General features: G+C 31.4%; 3 protein-coding genes across 4 annotated transcripts; all 3 read right to left on the minus strand.

Moving 5' to 3' along the window:
* Window positions 1-398: 398 nt before the first annotated feature.
* Window positions 399-2714, minus strand: LOC107030603 (transcription factor bHLH91-like). The gene is made up of 3 exons (XM_015231873.2): window positions 1897-2714; window positions 934-1353; window positions 399-608 (listed from the first exon to the last, which is right to left on the minus strand). The coding sequence occupies exons 1-3, from the start codon at window positions 2566-2568 to the stop codon at window positions 522-524; spliced, it is 1179 nt and encodes a 392-aa protein (XP_015087359.1). The 5' UTR covers window positions 2569-2714; the 3' UTR covers window positions 399-521.
* Window positions 2715-5201: 2487 nt separating this feature from the next.
* Window positions 5202-8365, minus strand: LOC107030755 (transcription factor bHLH91-like). The gene is made up of 5 exons (XM_027914072.1): window positions 8180-8365; window positions 7167-8084; window positions 6661-7080; window positions 6445-6572; window positions 5202-5374 (listed from the first exon to the last, which is right to left on the minus strand). The coding sequence occupies exons 2-4, from the start codon at window positions 8052-8054 to the stop codon at window positions 6471-6473; spliced, it is 1410 nt and encodes a 469-aa protein (XP_027769873.1). The 5' UTR covers window positions 8055-8084; window positions 8180-8365; the 3' UTR covers window positions 5202-5374; window positions 6445-6470.
* Window positions 8366-13100: 4735 nt separating this feature from the next.
* LOC107013011 (pentatricopeptide repeat-containing protein At1g08070, chloroplastic-like) lies at window positions 13101-16829 on the minus strand. Of its 2 annotated transcripts, XR_003576906.1 has the most exons (3): window positions 14268-16829; window positions 13719-13846; window positions 13101-13547 (listed from the first exon to the last, which is right to left on the minus strand). XR_003576906.1 is itself a non-coding variant. In XM_027914753.1 (2 exons), the coding sequence occupies exon 1, from the start codon at window positions 16129-16131 to the stop codon at window positions 14308-14310; it is 1824 nt and encodes a 607-aa protein (XP_027770554.1). In that variant the 5' UTR covers window positions 16132-16829; the 3' UTR covers window positions 13101-13846; window positions 14268-14307. The 2 variants fall into 2 exon arrangements, 1 of the variants encoding a protein (XP_027770554.1); XM_027914753.1 differs by having other exon boundaries at window positions 13101-13846.
* Between the last annotated feature and the right edge of the window lie 47 nt (window positions 16830-16876).

Genomic DNA, 16876 nt, shown 5'->3' on the forward strand with positions numbered 1-16876 from the left:
AAGTCCTTTGTAATCTATTTATTCTCATTTAACACCTCTAGCTACCTTAAAATTAAAGTTGCTCTAATAATTATCAATGCCCTTTAAGATTGTTGATTGAATTTTTAGTTATGCCACAAAGTCTGGGAGTAATCCACATCGGAGTAGACTAAATTTAGAATCGCACATTGTATTACTTATTTCTTGAAGACGGAAAGGATGAAACTTTTAATAAAAAATTTTCTATTTTCATAATTAATTGGAACGTGAAAACCCAACCAAACTATTCTATCAAAATCTATATGGATGAGTAGATATCTTTTCGAGTGCAAGTACGATATAAATATTAACCATGCAGTAATTAACACTAGATCTTTTGAGTGTAAGTAATCACAAAATAAATTAAAATCGTCATGTTTTAGTCGAATTAGTTTTCAACAAATCAGAGAAATACGGTTATACCTTTCATCATTGTAATACAAAAGTAGAAATTATATAAATTAAAGAAAGTCTATATTTCAAGACCAAACTAGACCTCCAACTTAATTAATGTCTGCATGTTCCTTGTCCAAAACCTCAATAACCTTGTTAGCTACTACACTTGCATACACTGTACAACCTTCACAAATCTGCATAAAATTGTCAAATAATATTTAATTTACACATATATATATGATAAAATCAGAAGTATTTGACATCATGAAGCGAAAAATATATATTACTCCCTCCTTTTCAATTGGTTAATCTATTGTACTTTTCTTTTTAATCCATTTCAAAAAGTACCGATCCATATCCCTGTTTGACAACTCTATATTTTAGTCCCCCCACATGACATATTTAAAATCACTCTTGATGCATTCTACATATTTTTAGTTTTCGATTAAACTCTGTATCAGGTCAATATCAGAGACAAACAAACTGAAACAGAAAGGAGAAAGGGGGAAAATAAAGCACCTTGGAGTTTAAGAGGTAGCTATAGTGATCTCCAATCAATCCACCAGCAACATGTTGGAGATCCAACTGAAGCTCATCAAGTGCTTTTGATACTACTAGAAGGCAATTCACTCCCTTGAGCATTTGCTTATGTTGGACAAATTTAACAATCACTTCATCTTCCATAATTCTCACATCAACTTCAGTATTACTATTCTTGGAAGATTTTATTTGATGATGCCAATTAGTAGATTTGTTCATCATCACTTGTTGATCATCCTGATTATCTTCCATGATCACTGCACCATATTCTTCTACTATTGATCTTTGCCTTTTGATTCTCTCTTTCTTTATATCTACTTGAACTTTTAACTCATTTACTCTCATTTTAAGCTCATTGATGTAGCCAATAGCATCCGCGATAATTGTTGCTCTATCATTCTGCTATTCACAAAATTAAATTATGTTAATACTTATCCGGAAACAGTTTCTCTACCTCCCTAGACCCCAGCGCGTTTTGGAACTATATTGAGTATGTTGTTTTAATCCCTACACAAGTTAACCCTTTTTTTAAGTCCAAAATTTTGTTAGAACAACAATTGATGCTCCTTCATTCTTGAACTTCCAAAATCATGTAGATTCATTGCATAGCAAAACTGAAAGATCATATATTCCCTAATCAAACAAGCTCATTTTCTTTTGATTCTACAATATATAAGCATACAAAATTCACAAAAAAATGAAATTTACCAAACGAAGGATTTGGTGCTAAAAGGCTCATTGGTACTACAACAACAACAACAAACACAGTGAAATAGTGAAATCCCACAAAGTGGGGTCTGGGGAGGGCATGGTATATGCAGACTTCTGTTTTCGGCAGACACTCAGCTCTCATTGGTACAAGTAGTTGTTATATTTACTTAGGGACATGTTTTCAACAAAACTAAACATGAAACATTTAAGGACTATTAAAAACTTACATACCTTTGAGGGATTTGGGATTAAAGTCCTCAATGCTTGAAACTTGTCACTAAAATGAACTCTCCTTTGTTTCTCAGAAGCATGATGTTTGATATCTTTACCTAATTCCCTCTTCTTAATAGCTGCAGAATTAATCATCATATCTCCAGTTAACTCATGAAAACTCCCATCATGGTACAAATTACCTGTTACCTCTTCCTGATCATGACCATGGCTAAACAAAGAACCCGTCCCGGAGCTTCCTAACCCATAGGAGGACCCATGTGGAGAAAGATGAAACAACTCTTTGAATAAACTAGATTGTGGGGTACAAAGATTTAGAGGCATATTCAATTGTGGGGGTTCATAAAAAAGATTAGTTGAAGTTGAAGCTAATTCTGTTCTTTGATGAAAACCCCCCAAAAGGCCTAATGATGGATTAGAAATGGGGTAACTAAGTTGTTGATTGTTGTAAGGATTAAAACTAATTTCTTCCCAATTTGGATGAAACCTTGTGTTGTTGGAGTCATGCCCAAATTCTAATTGCATATTCAAGTTGTTTTCACTAGAATGAAACTGTTGCTGCTGCTGCTGCAGCTCCACTAATCCAGATGCTGCAATATGATTTTGAACAAAACTTTTTTCATCTTGCTGAACAGAAGTTGGATGAAAAGACAAGCTTTGTGATGCATACATTCTGCTGAAATACTGTTGTTCACTACACCAATAGTAATAGTATTTCTGGTTGTTGAAAAAAACTGAAAAATAGCAGAAAACTCAAGTTTGAAGCAGGAAAAAAATGAAGAATGGAGCAGTTGTATTGGAGAAGAAAAGTTCAAAAAAAGAAGAAATGAGTAAAGTAGTGAGAGGTATAGCCTTTATAAGGTAAAAGAAAGGGAAAAAGGACAGTAATGGCTTTTCTTGTGCTTGGGACAAAGTTTGTTACTGAGATTCCAAATATTAGAGTGGGGTCTCTGATCATCTCCGTACTCCAGTAGTTTCTGTTTCTGCAACTTGATTTGCAGTCAGTACTACAACAACAACGACAACAATAGCCCGGTATAGTCTCAAAAGCGGAGTTTAAAAAGATAAAATATACACAAATTTTATTATTATTATCTCGAAAGAGGTTGAGATATTGATTTATTTGCTGTGAAAATTGTAAAGGAAAAACTAGAGATCACCATCGTTTTCTGTGTCCAGTTACAGTTCAGTACATATTGCTTTGATCTTTTGCTATGTATGTATAGTTGGTCCTGGCAACATTGATAATTACATCTAAAATTATCAAGTCTTTTTTTTTTATTCGTTCTGATTCTAATAATTGTAAAAAGGGGTTATAGTATGTAGTTATGTACATTATGACATTGTACATTGTTGCACTAATAAAGCTTTGCTGTTAATTAACGTGGTCGTGGTGTAGTAGAGAGATTATCTCACACTTAATGAGATGTCTCAGTTTGAGTTTTCAAGTATGAAGAAAATCTTATTGGCAACATCACTTTCGAATGAGTCCTGCAGTGCGCAATTCAAATTAAATCAAAGCTTCAATGTAAATTCCGAACACCACAACCAAAAACTTTTGCTTGAATAGCTAGGTTATAATATGAAGTCCTTTGTTTTTGTATCTTCAGAGAAGTGGGGGTTGTCTATAACCACCACAACTTACAGGTAATGCCAAATATGTAGTCGCTTCGTATTAATTTTTTTGTTTGATTTTTTATTTAATACGATATTAAATAAATAAGGAAATTTTTTTATATTAAATTAAAAATATGTAGTATGTAACAAAATTTCTTTTAAATTATGTGATATTGAATCTATTATATAAAAAATTAAAAAATTAAAGAGTTTTAAAAAAACTAAAGAAATGTGCTTTATTAAATAAACTGAAAAAGAAAGTAAGATAAATAAATTGAATGGAAAAGTATTTTTGAAATAAAAATGTTCTTTTTTTTCTTTATTAATAATTTCGTGATGTTTGGAACCGTATATTGTTTCTATCCTATTCTTTTTAACATAATTGATCTTGGACCAATTCAAACATGGTTGAAGCCTTGAATTGTAATGCCAAATAGAAAAACCATAATGATAACAATTGTAGACTAACTAACATGGTGGGTTATGGTACAGTGATGAGATTGTTTCACCTTTAACCAGATATCTTGGGTTCGAACCCTATATATATAAAAAAATCTCTTTATCACCCTATTCAAATTTGGTCGGACTCCAACATAAACTTCGAACACTGAAAAAAACAAAAAAAAAACATTTGTAAACTAGCAAGAAACTAACATGTAGACAAGGCCCACTAAATAGGAAGGTGCACATTTGTGTTTTTCCAAAACAGTGTAACTGCATAATATTATATAGATAGACACAGATCTTCTGCAGCACAATTTTTATTGGGAAGCTGCACCCTACAAGCATCTCTTATTTGTACCCTTGTTCATCTCAAATTGGCAATGGTCTTCATCAAACATTTTGACTCACTATTTTTGTTTTTTTTTGCTTAATAACATCGATAACCTCTTAAATTTGTAAACAAATTATATTTAGACAATCGAAACTAGTTGATCACCTGAATACATAATAAAATGTTCTTATTAAACAGTTTAAATTTTGAATAAACTTTTATGTTTGATCTTGTATAATCATAGTTAATCATTTAACTGAAATATGTTACCTCCTTCAATTATCAGCATTATCCTCAATTGAAACATTTTCATACTTGTACAACTTATTGAGACCAATTTGCATAATTATAGGCAATCACATATTTTAATTAGTTAACTTATCTACGTAATGAGTATATTGAAGAACTCACGCAAAAACATATATTAAAATTTTAAACCGAAAATATCTAATAATTTTTTATCATATATTTTAGATATTCAAATTAAATTACTCAGAATTTTAGAGGCTATTCATATATTAAGCCTTTTTATTTTATCAACCACATCTTCCATTATCAGTATGATAAACATATCGTTGTTGTTAACTTTACCAAAAGAATTTTTATAGTTTCAGATTATTACATGTTATTAATTACATAATTGTCTTTCACCTCTAAAATGTTAAGTTATGATATATTAAAATAATCGATATAAGTTGTGATGCAATGGTGATATTGTTTCATTCTTAATTTGAGAGCGTTATCTTTCTTTGCGTGGCTTGAATTCGAGTCTCTGTGTAAATTTTAAACGCCAAATAGAAAATAAAAAAAATTATACGATAATTTCATTCACGATATGATATTGAAAGTGTTGAAGTCTATTTTTCTGTTTACACTAACTATATAGATTAATTAATACTATGTTGCATATATATTCTGAAGCATATATATTCCTTATTAGAAATTAAAGATGTCAAATTAAATAAACTTGCGTAAATTAGCCAATCCTGTGTTCAATTCCATGGATTTTAACAAAGTTATTACTCCTAAATTACTAAATTAATCATTATCATCCACTCTGGCTGCTTAAACCTTCTAGAAATTAATCTGCAATAGACATACCAAAGAAATATGAGGTCACTTACACAAAATAAAGATATATACAGCGTGAAACAAACAAGAAATTTTGAATAATTAAATTATAAATATTTTTTTATTTGTGATATTGTTCGAATTTCGAAAAAGATAAACCAAGGTATACCATTTATTTTGTACAACAAGTGGTCCAGCAATTGAGAGAAAAAAGATTAAAATCTTTTTTTTTAAAAAAAAAAAGTGGACAAAAGAAGCCTTCTTACACTTTTTAAATGCTAACCAAATTCATATTTAAAAACAAAAATAATCAAAATGCATATACTTCTAACTGCTTGTCTGGGTGTACTTCAGAAAACATGCCCAAATTTAGAAACTGAAAGCTCATAAAATTTTTATTTGACTCTTTTTTCTTTTTAATCCTTTCTACATATTCTTCATTATTACATGGCCCCCACTACTGTAAACTCTTGAAACTGAAAAAAGAAAATGAAACATCCATAATTTCTCTTTTAATGATGCTCAAATAATATATTTCATCTATAACCATGTAATAATTGCAACTTTATATTTATGAAATATGGTGAAGAAACGAGAGTTAGGATAGTTTTGTCAAGTCTTTCTCATATGAAGATGATTCCAATGATGTGTTAGATAGGAGTCCTATCACAAACAAATATTCAGTGTAATTTCATAAATCAAATTCGAACAGTGTAATATGTAAACAATTTTATTCCTAGTAAAAATAAAAATATTATTTTCAATAAACGTTCATCTTGCATGAGAGATCCAAAACACAAAATATAAGTATGCCAAGAGTTATTTGGTGGTCTAATCCCCTTATGTTCATTGTATTTTGTTTTTCTCCCTAACATAAACAACAACTAACAACATACCCCGTAAAATATTAGAAATAGGGTCTTGGGAGGGTGGTGTGTACGCAACTTCGCTCTTACCTTATGAGGGTAGAGAAGTTGTTTCCGATAGACTCTCAGCTCAAATAAAACACAGCAAAACAAGAAGGAAAATAGAATACAAAAGTAGCACTAACAAATAATACGATAATAGGATTGAAGAAAGATTACCATAAATGAAAGAGCTGAAAACTTAGTTAATAGCTGTTAGTTGGTGCAATAGCTGCGTACTGTATGTCCACAACCTCAATAAGCTTCTTGGCTATTGCACTTGCATAAACAGTTGATCCTTCAGAAATCTGCATATATATAAATAAATTTGAGGAGTAGATGAAAAAAAATTCAAATCAAATAAAATAAAATCGAACCGAATCAAATGAAACCAACCTTTGAGTTAAACAAGAAGCTATAGTAATCACCAATAAGTCCACCAGCAACATGGTGAAGATCCAATTGAAGGTCATCAAGAACTTTAGATGCAAAGAAAAGACAATTAATCCTCTTTTGCTGAACAAGTTTGACAGTAACTTCATCGTCAACAATCCGAACATCAACTTCAGTATTCTTAGACCTCCTCTGAAGCCATGAACTCCTTAATGAATTCCCATTGTATGATTGTTCCACTTCATCCATTATTTGCTTTGCATCACTACCATCCATGGAAATACTACCACCTCCTGTCTTTTGCCTCTTAATCCTATCTTTATTGCATCTCTTCTTCTCAACCATAAGTTTTAACTCATTCACTCCCCTTTTCAACTCATTGATGTAATCAATTGCATCCTTCACTATTGATGCTCTATCATTCTATCAACACCAAAAAAAAACAAAAGTATCGAATCGATAAGTAGTCCATCATATATTAAAGAAAAACAAATTAAGAGTTGAAATACCTTGCTTGGATTTGGAACCATACTCCTCAAAGCTTTATACTTGTCATTTAAATGCACCCTCCTCTGCCTCTCAGTAGCAAAATGTTTAGTCTCTTTTATACCCTCTCTATTTTTGGCTATATCATTCATACCACCAGAAAACTCAAAAATCCCATTGTCAAAAGGCCTTGTTTCTCCATTTTCTTGGTATAAACCTTGATCTGTTTCCTCCAATCCATTAAAGAAAGAGGTATTGTTGTTGCTTCTCAAGTTTCTCAAACCATAGCCATGTGGAAAAGAGTGGAACAATTCTCTTAGTAAAGGGGGTTGTGGGGGTAGATTCAATGGGAGTACTAAAGAAGAAGGATCATATATTGCTCTTGAAGTTGACGCACCGCCGCCATCAATGTCACCAATAAGGCCTAATGAAGTTAACAAATTTGGGGATTTTTGAGGAAGCAAAGATGATTGTGTGCATCTTGGTAGTGGAAACATGTTGAGAAGATCAGGGGTTGTCAAATATGGAGGTTCAGATATCGGATTCGAGAAATCTTGTTGATGAAAGTTGTTGTTGCTGTTACCATTATCATTGTGTTGTTGATTTTGGTATGGAGGAAAATTCATTTCTCCCCAATTCGATTGATCACAAGATAACCCTTCATTAACAATATTATTGTTGTTGTTATGAGTATTATTATTATTATAACATTGTTCCATTTCATGATTCAATTGATGTTGAAATTCCATCTCCAACGCGGCCGCTGCAGCTGCAGCAGCTACATCTTGTTGGGAGGAATCATTGTTGTTATGATATGTATGCTCTTGTATGACAAAAACATCTTCTGTTAGTCCTTCATGCTGCACATGATGAGTAGCAGGATCATAACAAACACTTTCTTCAACATACATTTTCTTTTTTTCTGTTCTACTTCTGCAGACCTGTGAAACAGAACAAAGGACATAAAGATACCATTTTCAAGAAATTAAACATCACTGCTCTGGCAAAAATAATAAAAAAAAAGTAATAACTTTACCTAAACTTATGGTACTAATAAAAAGTTTGCAATCAAGAAAGTAGCAGATGAACAAAACAAGGGAAGCTGTTGAACAGTTCTGAAGAAGAAAAGATGAAACAGAAAACAAAAAAGGAAGAATTTTGAGAAAAAGTATAGTAGAGAGAATGAGAGATGCTGTTGTGGGATTGGCAAATAAAGGTTGGTTGGTTGGTTTTGGTTTAGGAGACTGAAAACTAAATATATATATATATATATATATATATATATATATAAAGTTGTAACTTGTACCATTTAGTTTTTATTTTCTATTCGGTGTTTGATAGGACTGCGTATAATATGATAGACTTCGAATTTCATATCGACATTGAAAGTTTTGATATCGCGGTTTCAATATTATGATATTTGATATGCAATGGAATTTTTTTGGTATTTTGGTACAGTATTTAGGGATGACAATGCGAAGAAGCGGATGCGGGGAAGTTTAAAGCTATGCGGAGCGGTGCGGATTAAGGTTGTACCGAAAGGGTGGAATGCAGGGCTGGATAAAATTTTTAGGGGTTAAAGCTTAACTTGTCACGCCCCATTGTCATCCATAACAATACTCTATATTCGTAAGAAAAATATGTTAATGTATACCACTCATATACATTATTATAATTCTAATATATATAAAAAATAGCATTAGTACAGAACTAATAGATTTTAGATATCGAAACTTTGACTATTCAATCTTGGATAAAATATCTTTTTCGTGTATTGATTAACGAAGGGCATTAATTGTATTTTTCTTTTGATTATTTTTACATGCAAAAGATGTAAGTATGGCATAATTAAGATGTTAATTGATAATTTGAAGTCATAATTCTCTATTATTATATAAGTATATGAAAGTTAATGTCAAAAAATAATGATAATCAATTTATCGTACAGAACAAATTATACCTAATTAGTTTGGTTTGATAATATAGACCTTATTCAAAACCAAATTGTCGAACAGACTTTTTTTATATCATATCATGTCCACCCATAATGTTTGATATTCACCTCAATGAAATTTATGTTAAGACTACGAAAAACTCACACCAAAGACAATACACTCTCCATCCAAAATAGTCAAAATCTGAATTTAAAATCTCTTTTTTCTCCGTAAACCACTTATAATCTTTTTATAGTATACTTGTTGCATTATTTTTATCCATGCCAGTCAAATAATATTTTAACTCTTATAAGAGTAAAATGATAATTTATTAAATAATTTTAAAAAATTATTTGAACAAACAACATCATTATACAGAGAGAGGCATAAATATGACTGTTTAAATTAGTTGGAGTGGGCAGTTTGCATGGAGGAAATTACTGAAGAGTGGGTCCCTTTACCACATGTCATTAGAATGATAAACAAATTGTTACTCTCAACTAACAATATCTCCACAAATATCACCATTTGCATGAATATATATATGCATTTCCTAACATTTTCATTTCAATTTATATCCCTTGTGCATTTTGAAATCAAAGTTTGATAAAACAGTAATTTATTCACCAAAAAAGGGTTAAAAATATCTTTACATTATATGAAATAAATAAAAATATCCTTAGTTGTGATTTGGTCTAAAAGTATTCTATTATCAATATTTTAATTTAGAAATATCCTTATTGTTACTTAATAGGTCAATATCTATACGTTAATATTTTGACATGTTCAGTAACCAATAAGGCATTTCTGAACCAAACTATCAACAACAAATACATTTTTGACTCAATATATTAATGACAAGGCATTATTGAGCCAGACTATAAACAAAGGATCTTTTTTATTGTTTAATTTACATAATTTAAGAATATTTTTTACTCTTCTCCGTTTATATTATCAGATGTTTCTATTTGAAAGCAAAATAATTAATCAAAAAGGAAGCCACAGAGAAAAAACTGAGTTGGTTAGGGATTGATTTCCCCTGCCAACGTCTTCTTAGATCAAGTTCATCTTAGCAAATTGAATAAGAATGAATTAACTTATGATGCTCACCTAAAATATAGCGACTGCGACCTTTTTTTAGTTTACAAACAAAAAGAAGTTGAACTATATAGAATACTAGTTCGAAATTTTCATGTCGAAAAAATTAAACTACTCAATTATTACTACCTGATAATAACGTACCTTCGTCCATTTTAAATTGTCGTAGTTTCTTTTTTTAGAGTCAAGCGATAAGAATTTTGACAATATTTTATGATGTATTTTTAAATAATATTGATATGAAAAAGAATTGTAATTTATAGTATTTTTTGAATATTAAAATTTTTAATTTAAATTATCAAATTAATATAATTTAATTTAAATTAACCAAATTAATTTTTAAAAAGTATAATATGACAATTAAAAATTGACGGAGAGTGTAGTGTAATGCACAAGGTACATGACAACGACAATAGTCAATGTCATACTTCCTAGCAGAAAGTACTACTAGGAAGTATTAATATATTCTATGTTTTCAAAAACAAATTTAATAAAATTTATATATTCCGTGTTTTCAAAAACAAATTTAATAAAATTTATAATTATCAAGTAACGATCAGTTCTAATCGGATTTAGTTAATTAGCTACATCTTTTATATTGAGAATAAATTTATTTATTCCATTTTATTAGTCAAATTTAATTAAAAGAAGTATTTCTTCCGTTTTATATTATTTGATTTGAGTTGATCATTTAGAAGTGTATTTTTACTAAACTAACTTTATTAGTAACATTTTAACAAGCTAAATTTGATTATCGACATTTTATTTAGTTATTTAACACTAAGAATAGTATAAGAAAAATATTCTCTTAATTCGTTAAAATGAACAAACAATCTAATTAAAATATCTATTTTTGATATAATTAAAGATTAAATAAAATGAAATAAGGAAAATACTGACATCTTATAAAATATCTTTTTTTTGTTGAAGAAAAAAAGTTCATATCTTATTTAAGAAAGTAATGGATAATATATAACCCCTTAGTTAACTTTTCTTATTAGCATTATTATTTATATCAAATATGAAATCGATCACTTATATTTTCACCTAATTTATTTTTAATCCGTTTATATATAACTCGATCCACTCGTTTGTCATTCTAACCGATCATGTTTATCAATGCACTTTGAATTCTAAGTTTAGTTGTTTATTTTCATAATACTGTGAATTTATGATTATATTTGGCTTCAAAAATATAAAAATGTTTCTAACATCACCAGTGTTTATCGCCGTTTAATGTGAAATCATAGAAAGTTGATGTAAAAAGTATTTAGGCTTATATAAATTAAAATTTGAACCGTTGCCAATTTTTTTCTTTGACATAACGGACCGTCTCGACTATAAAAACCGCTTACCTGCTTTATAATAATATTCTCTCTGTTCAGAATTATTTGTCATGTTGTATTTTTCGAAAGTCAATTTGATTTATTTTTAAAGTTAAATTAGATCATATTAATTCGATATTTTAAACAAAAAAAAATTAGATATTCTAAAACTATATGAAAACTACAATAAATTGTAATTTTTTGCATATTAATATGATGAAAAAATACATCTTAAAATATCAGTCGAAGTTTTTATAGTTTGACTCTAAAAATAGAAATCATTACAAATAATACCGGACGGAGGGCGTATTAGTTATGGACACCTAATTTCCATTCAGCTTTTAACTGCTAAACATCATATTGAAAAGATTGGAAATAAGATTTTTTGACGTAAATTCAAATTACAAAATCAATATAAATTAGAAATATAGTATATATTTTTATTAATAAGCTACAAGATAATTGATGAGTATTTGAATTTGTTACCCATATTGTAACAAGAATAGCTTCACAATAGGGAACAGCCAAAAATAAAGTGTTTCTAGTAATGTTGTTAGCTGTAGATGCTCAATCATTGACTATAATATATGCTGAAAGGTCGATCACACTTTTCTTGTGACTCCCAACTTGGATCATGCAATAGTAAGTATACATACTAATTTTTTTTTTTTATTTGGTCGTAAAATCAGAATGAAATTATTAGAAACGTCTTCTTTATTTTCTAAAGAAGTAATACGGTTTGCGTAAAACATATTCTTCATAAACTTCACTTGTAGAATTACGCTGAATATGTTCTTATTGTTTTGGTGGATGAAATTATCAGTAATTCTTATTGTTTTGGTGGATGAAATTATCAGTAATTATTTTTCTAATTAGGTAATTCCAAAAATATACATTAGTAGTTGTCACTAATTTATACGTCCAGTATTTCGTTACACTGCATAATCATTAGTACTAATTATCTATTGCTGCAGGTTAATGGCTCACCTAGTCACCTACACTAGTTAACTTGTTCATCTACATAATCATATAGAAAAAAGCATTTGTAACTTATATCTTTATTACGATTTCTCACGTGATAAGTCTGATTCTTTTCAATAGTTAAGCTTGTGATTCTTTTCATGAGTTGCAGAGGGATTTGAAAGAGCTATTAGCGCGCAAAAGTTAACTTTTAATTATGTAATCATATTATGTCTCAACATATCCCTCATGTGCGGGTTCTGATCTTTTTTTTTCTATAGGCCAGGAGAAATTATTCTTCTTTTTATATAATGGATGAAAAATAAGAATTTGACACACCTCTCAATTGAGTTGGTTCGAAACTTTTCTGTTTTAGAATTTAGAATTAGACAAGGAAAGAAATTAATCCACCAATGCAGAAGAAAATTAAACTCTTTTCCTACTTAAATTACAAGTAATGTTTGAGAAGTCCTCTCTAACTTAAGTACTTCCACCGTTTGAATTTGTTTGTCATATTTTGACTTGACAGAGATTTCAAGAAAATAAAAAAGATTTTTGATTTTTGTTGTCATGTCAAATGTATCAAACATTAAATCTTGCGATCAAACATGTCATATGAAAAGTTAAAACTAAAGAGTAGTTAAAAAGGGAAAGAGTCATTTTATTGAAACGGACTAAAAAGAAAGGAAGAGTAACAAATTGAGTTTTACCAAACCCGTAGCTAACGGAAATCAGAAGATATATATTCTGTTGTTTCAATAAGCTAACTGAGATGCTTCCCTATACGTCACAGTGCTCTACCACCTAAGAACTCTGCTGCTAACTGCATATTTCCCTTGTACGCCAATTATTGTCTTTTCGATTGATGATGAAGAAAGAGAATTCTAGGTTCAGTTCTCCACCTTAACGACAAATATTGGATTGATCAAATTCTATTGTTTCACAAGAATTTAGGTCCAACACAACTCAAACATCTCAGGATTGAGTATAATATTCCTGTCTTTGCTTCACAAGGAATTTTGTGGGCAGGCAACCAACACAAGAGCCTCTTAAGCCATTTGAGGCCAAGCTTGCAGTTATGAGTACCCTGATCATTGAATCTTTCGTATTTTAGTCATAAACTAAGATTTATATATTCTTGAATACATCAACGCCATCGAATTCAGAATAGGATTACTAATAACTTATGTTAGATTTAGTCATAACTAAGATGTAGTCCTTTGCAGATAAGACAAGGTAACTGGGAAGTGTTTGTTACCTTTGCTGAGGCTTGAACTTTTGTTCCCTGCGTTGTAACTCCAGTTCTTCGACTACTTGGTCATCTCCTTGAGGGCTAAGAAAGATCTCATGCCTTTTAACTGGCAATTCTGGCTTCAAATCATAATGCTTAGAAGGTAAAAAGCAACTAGTTAATGATAAATCTAATGGCAAGCTGTAATGTTTGTTGTGCAAACTGCAAAATGTAAGAATCTTAACGATAATCACACAGATGATATCACAAAAGTTTCGTGTAACGAATTGTCCATGAATCATGAGCTATGTAAATACTCTATTATTCTAAAAAATTGTTACAAAATGTACAAAGGAATCGTCTGAAAGCTGTTTGAAGTGGCTAAGCTTCTAAATAATCGTGCAATATAAGTCAAAAATTGAAACCTGAGATCAACTTGACAAATCTCATTGAGGCTGCCTATTTCACTACACAGCATTTACGTGGGCTTCGTTCAGGTTAAAAAGGCAAGCTGAGTAAAACAGAGTAGCAACGTATAGAAAAGCAGTTATTGAACTAGTCTCCTATCAAACTGACCATTCAACTAAAGGGAATAATTGCTGTTCCTTTGCACCATTCAAATTATGCAGGACTCACTTCCATCTGCTTCTGTGCCAATTAGATGAAATGTCAATTGCTCAACCATCGCATATATGTCTTTACTTCGTGGATGGGCTTTGTCGCATCTCCTAAATTCAGAAACAACACCATCAAGTTCAATGGAGCTACATCCAGGGACTTTCTTTATTTTCTGTCTCTTCATTGCCTTTCTTACTTCTAAAGCATCTTTCCATTTACTGACTGAAGCATATGTGTTTGACATCAGTATGTATGTACCATCTTTTTCGGACTCCATATTGACAAGTATTTCAGTCACATGCTCAGCCAGTTCAACTTTTCCTTGTATCCTACATGCTGCTAATATCGATCCCCAAATAGAAGCATCAGGTTCAATTGGCATGTGTTTCACAAACTCCATTGCTTCATCTATCAACCCTGCACGATCCAACAGATCAACCATACAGCCATAATGCTCTATTCGAGGTTTTAATTTGTGCACTCTCCACATATCTGTAAAGAACTTGTGACCCTCTTCCACCAGTCCTCCATGACTGCAAGCTGTGAGAACACCTACAAACGTGACTTCATTTGGTTTTATGCCAATATCAAGCATTTCATAGAAAAACTTAAGTGCCATCCGTGCCTTTCCATGTGTGGCCAAACCAACTATAACGGATGTGTATGAATAAACATCTTTAGTAGTCATACTTCCAAAAGCTCTAAGGGCATCGTCCATGCTTCCACACTTTGCATACATATCTACAAGAGCATTGCCCACAAACCCCGCTACTTGAATCCGATTTCTATCTATATATCTGTGCACCCATTTCCCAACTTCTAGCGCCCCTAAACTGCTACAACAGTTCAGAACACCAACTAAAGTATTCTCATCAGGCTTTACTCCTTGATCCTGCATTTCAATAAACACACTCAACGCCTGTTTAAACTCCCTTCTTTGAGCCAATCCAGATATTACTGTATTCCAAGAGATCACATTTCTCATCGGCATCTCTCTGAAAACATCAAGAGCAACATCCCGTTCACCACATTTTAAGTACATATCGACCAATGCATTCCCAAGAAACACATCAAAATTCAACTTATGACTCTGCACATATTTGTGCAACTTCTTTCCCAATCTCGAATCCCCTAATTTCGCACACGCAGATATCACAACAACCATCATCCTCTCGTCAGCCCTTAACCCGTCATCTACCATCTCAAAGAACAAATCCACTCCTTCCTTCCAATAACCATTGTCCACATATCCCTGAATCAAAATAGTCCAAGATACCAAGTCTCTCACAGGACTTCTATCAAACACCTTCCTTACACTCCCAACACACCCACAAACACCATACAAGCGCATCAAATTGTTCACTACATACAAATCCAACGCAAACCCATTTTTTATCACATGGGCATGAACCAATCTGCCATATCTCAGCTCACGTAACTCTACACACGCCTTTATCACAAGAGGGTACGTGTATTTATCCAAATCTAAACCTTTACACATCATCTCAACATACATTACAAAACCAAGTAAAGCATTTTCCTTACATTTAGTGCTTAAAACACATCTCATTATAGAATTATAAACATCGATATCTGGTTCATGTATTTGAGTGAAAAGAGAGTGGATATAGCTCATATCCTTAGAGGGTATTGAAGAAGAACATAAAAATATGATTTTGGCGTAAAGGGGTTGTTGGGTGTGCTGTAGGGAGCTAGTTTTGGTGGTCAAATAATTGAATTGTTTGATTGATTTGCTGGTATGGAGTTTAGGAAATACAGAAGGGTCTTGAGAATTTACAGTGCAACCAAAAATTAAGGCCATGGTTGGTAGAACATTTGATTTCTTGTTCAGAAACACATAGAAAAAATAATATCGATCTTGAGCTCTAGCTCCATTAATTGAAACTGTTCACTGCAATTTGGGACGTAAAGATGAATCAGAACGGACTTTGGCGGGAAGAATTGTCGAACAGATTTTTACATGATCAATGGAAGAGTCTATTGATTGGGCATAATATTTTGGTCCAACCAAACTTGTCATCATCCACATGAAAAAATCCACAAAATAACCATTTTCCAAATGGGCTAATTAGTCCGCTCTAGCTCAGTTAGTTTGGAAGGTAGTTCATTCACGTGATTGATCCAGGATCAATCCCCTTTAATGTCTTTTGAATCGAGCGAATCATTCTCCGAGCGTGTCGGATAAGATTTGCTTGAGTCGAGCATGACACATAAAATTTGCCTGTATAGTTTTCATCTTAGTAGAGAATTTACCCGATGCTCGCCCAAAAGATTATCCTGGAGTTTCCAAAAAAAATTTGGCTAACCAAAAATGAATGTCATAAAGTTTTGAAAACAAAGAAAATGCTAAATAACATGACTATCTTTCGATAACTTGAGTGGTTAGTGAGCGTTATTTCTAATTTATTTATGAGTTGTGAGCGGGAGGATAGTTTTGGGGTGATGTCCTAATAAACGATGGATAGATGATCCATCAGTATGAATTTAAACCAATTTTCTTAAAATTAAGTCCCCAAGCTTAAAAACAGGCCTTTTCCAGATTTTTA

The sequence above is a fragment of the Solanum pennellii genome, chromosome 1 (assembly GCF_001406875.1).
Source record: "Solanum pennellii chromosome 1, SPENNV200".
In the NCBI taxonomy this organism is placed as follows: domain Eukaryota; kingdom Viridiplantae; phylum Streptophyta; class Magnoliopsida; order Solanales; family Solanaceae; genus Solanum; species Solanum pennellii.

Coding starts and splice junctions, on each gene's coding strand:
- LOC107030603 (XM_015231873.2), bottom strand. CDS start 2,568: ATGTATGCATCACAAAGCTTGTCTTTTCATCCAACTTCTGTTCAGCAA. Junction 1,354..1,896: donor TAATCCCAAATCCCTCAAAG/GTATGTAAGTTT, acceptor TGTGAATAGCAG/AATGATAGAGCAACAATTAT. Junction 609..933: donor GCTACCTCTTAAACTCCAAG/GTGCTTTATTTT, acceptor AATTTTATGCAG/ATTTGTGAAGGTTGTACAGT.
- LOC107030755 (XM_027914072.1), bottom strand. CDS start 8,054: ATGTATGTTGAAGAAAGTGTTTGTTATGATCCTGCTACTCATCATGTG. Junction 7,081..7,166: donor TGGTTCCAAATCCAAGCAAG/GTATTTCAACTC, acceptor TGGTGTTGATAG/AATGATAGAGCATCAATAGT. Junction 6,573..6,660: donor GCTTCTTGTTTAACTCAAAG/GTTGGTTTCATT, acceptor ATATATATGCAG/ATTTCTGAAGGATCAACTGT.
- LOC107013011 (XM_027914753.1), bottom strand. CDS start 16,131: ATGGCCTTAATTTTTGGTTGCACTGTAAATTCTCAAGACCCTTCTGTA.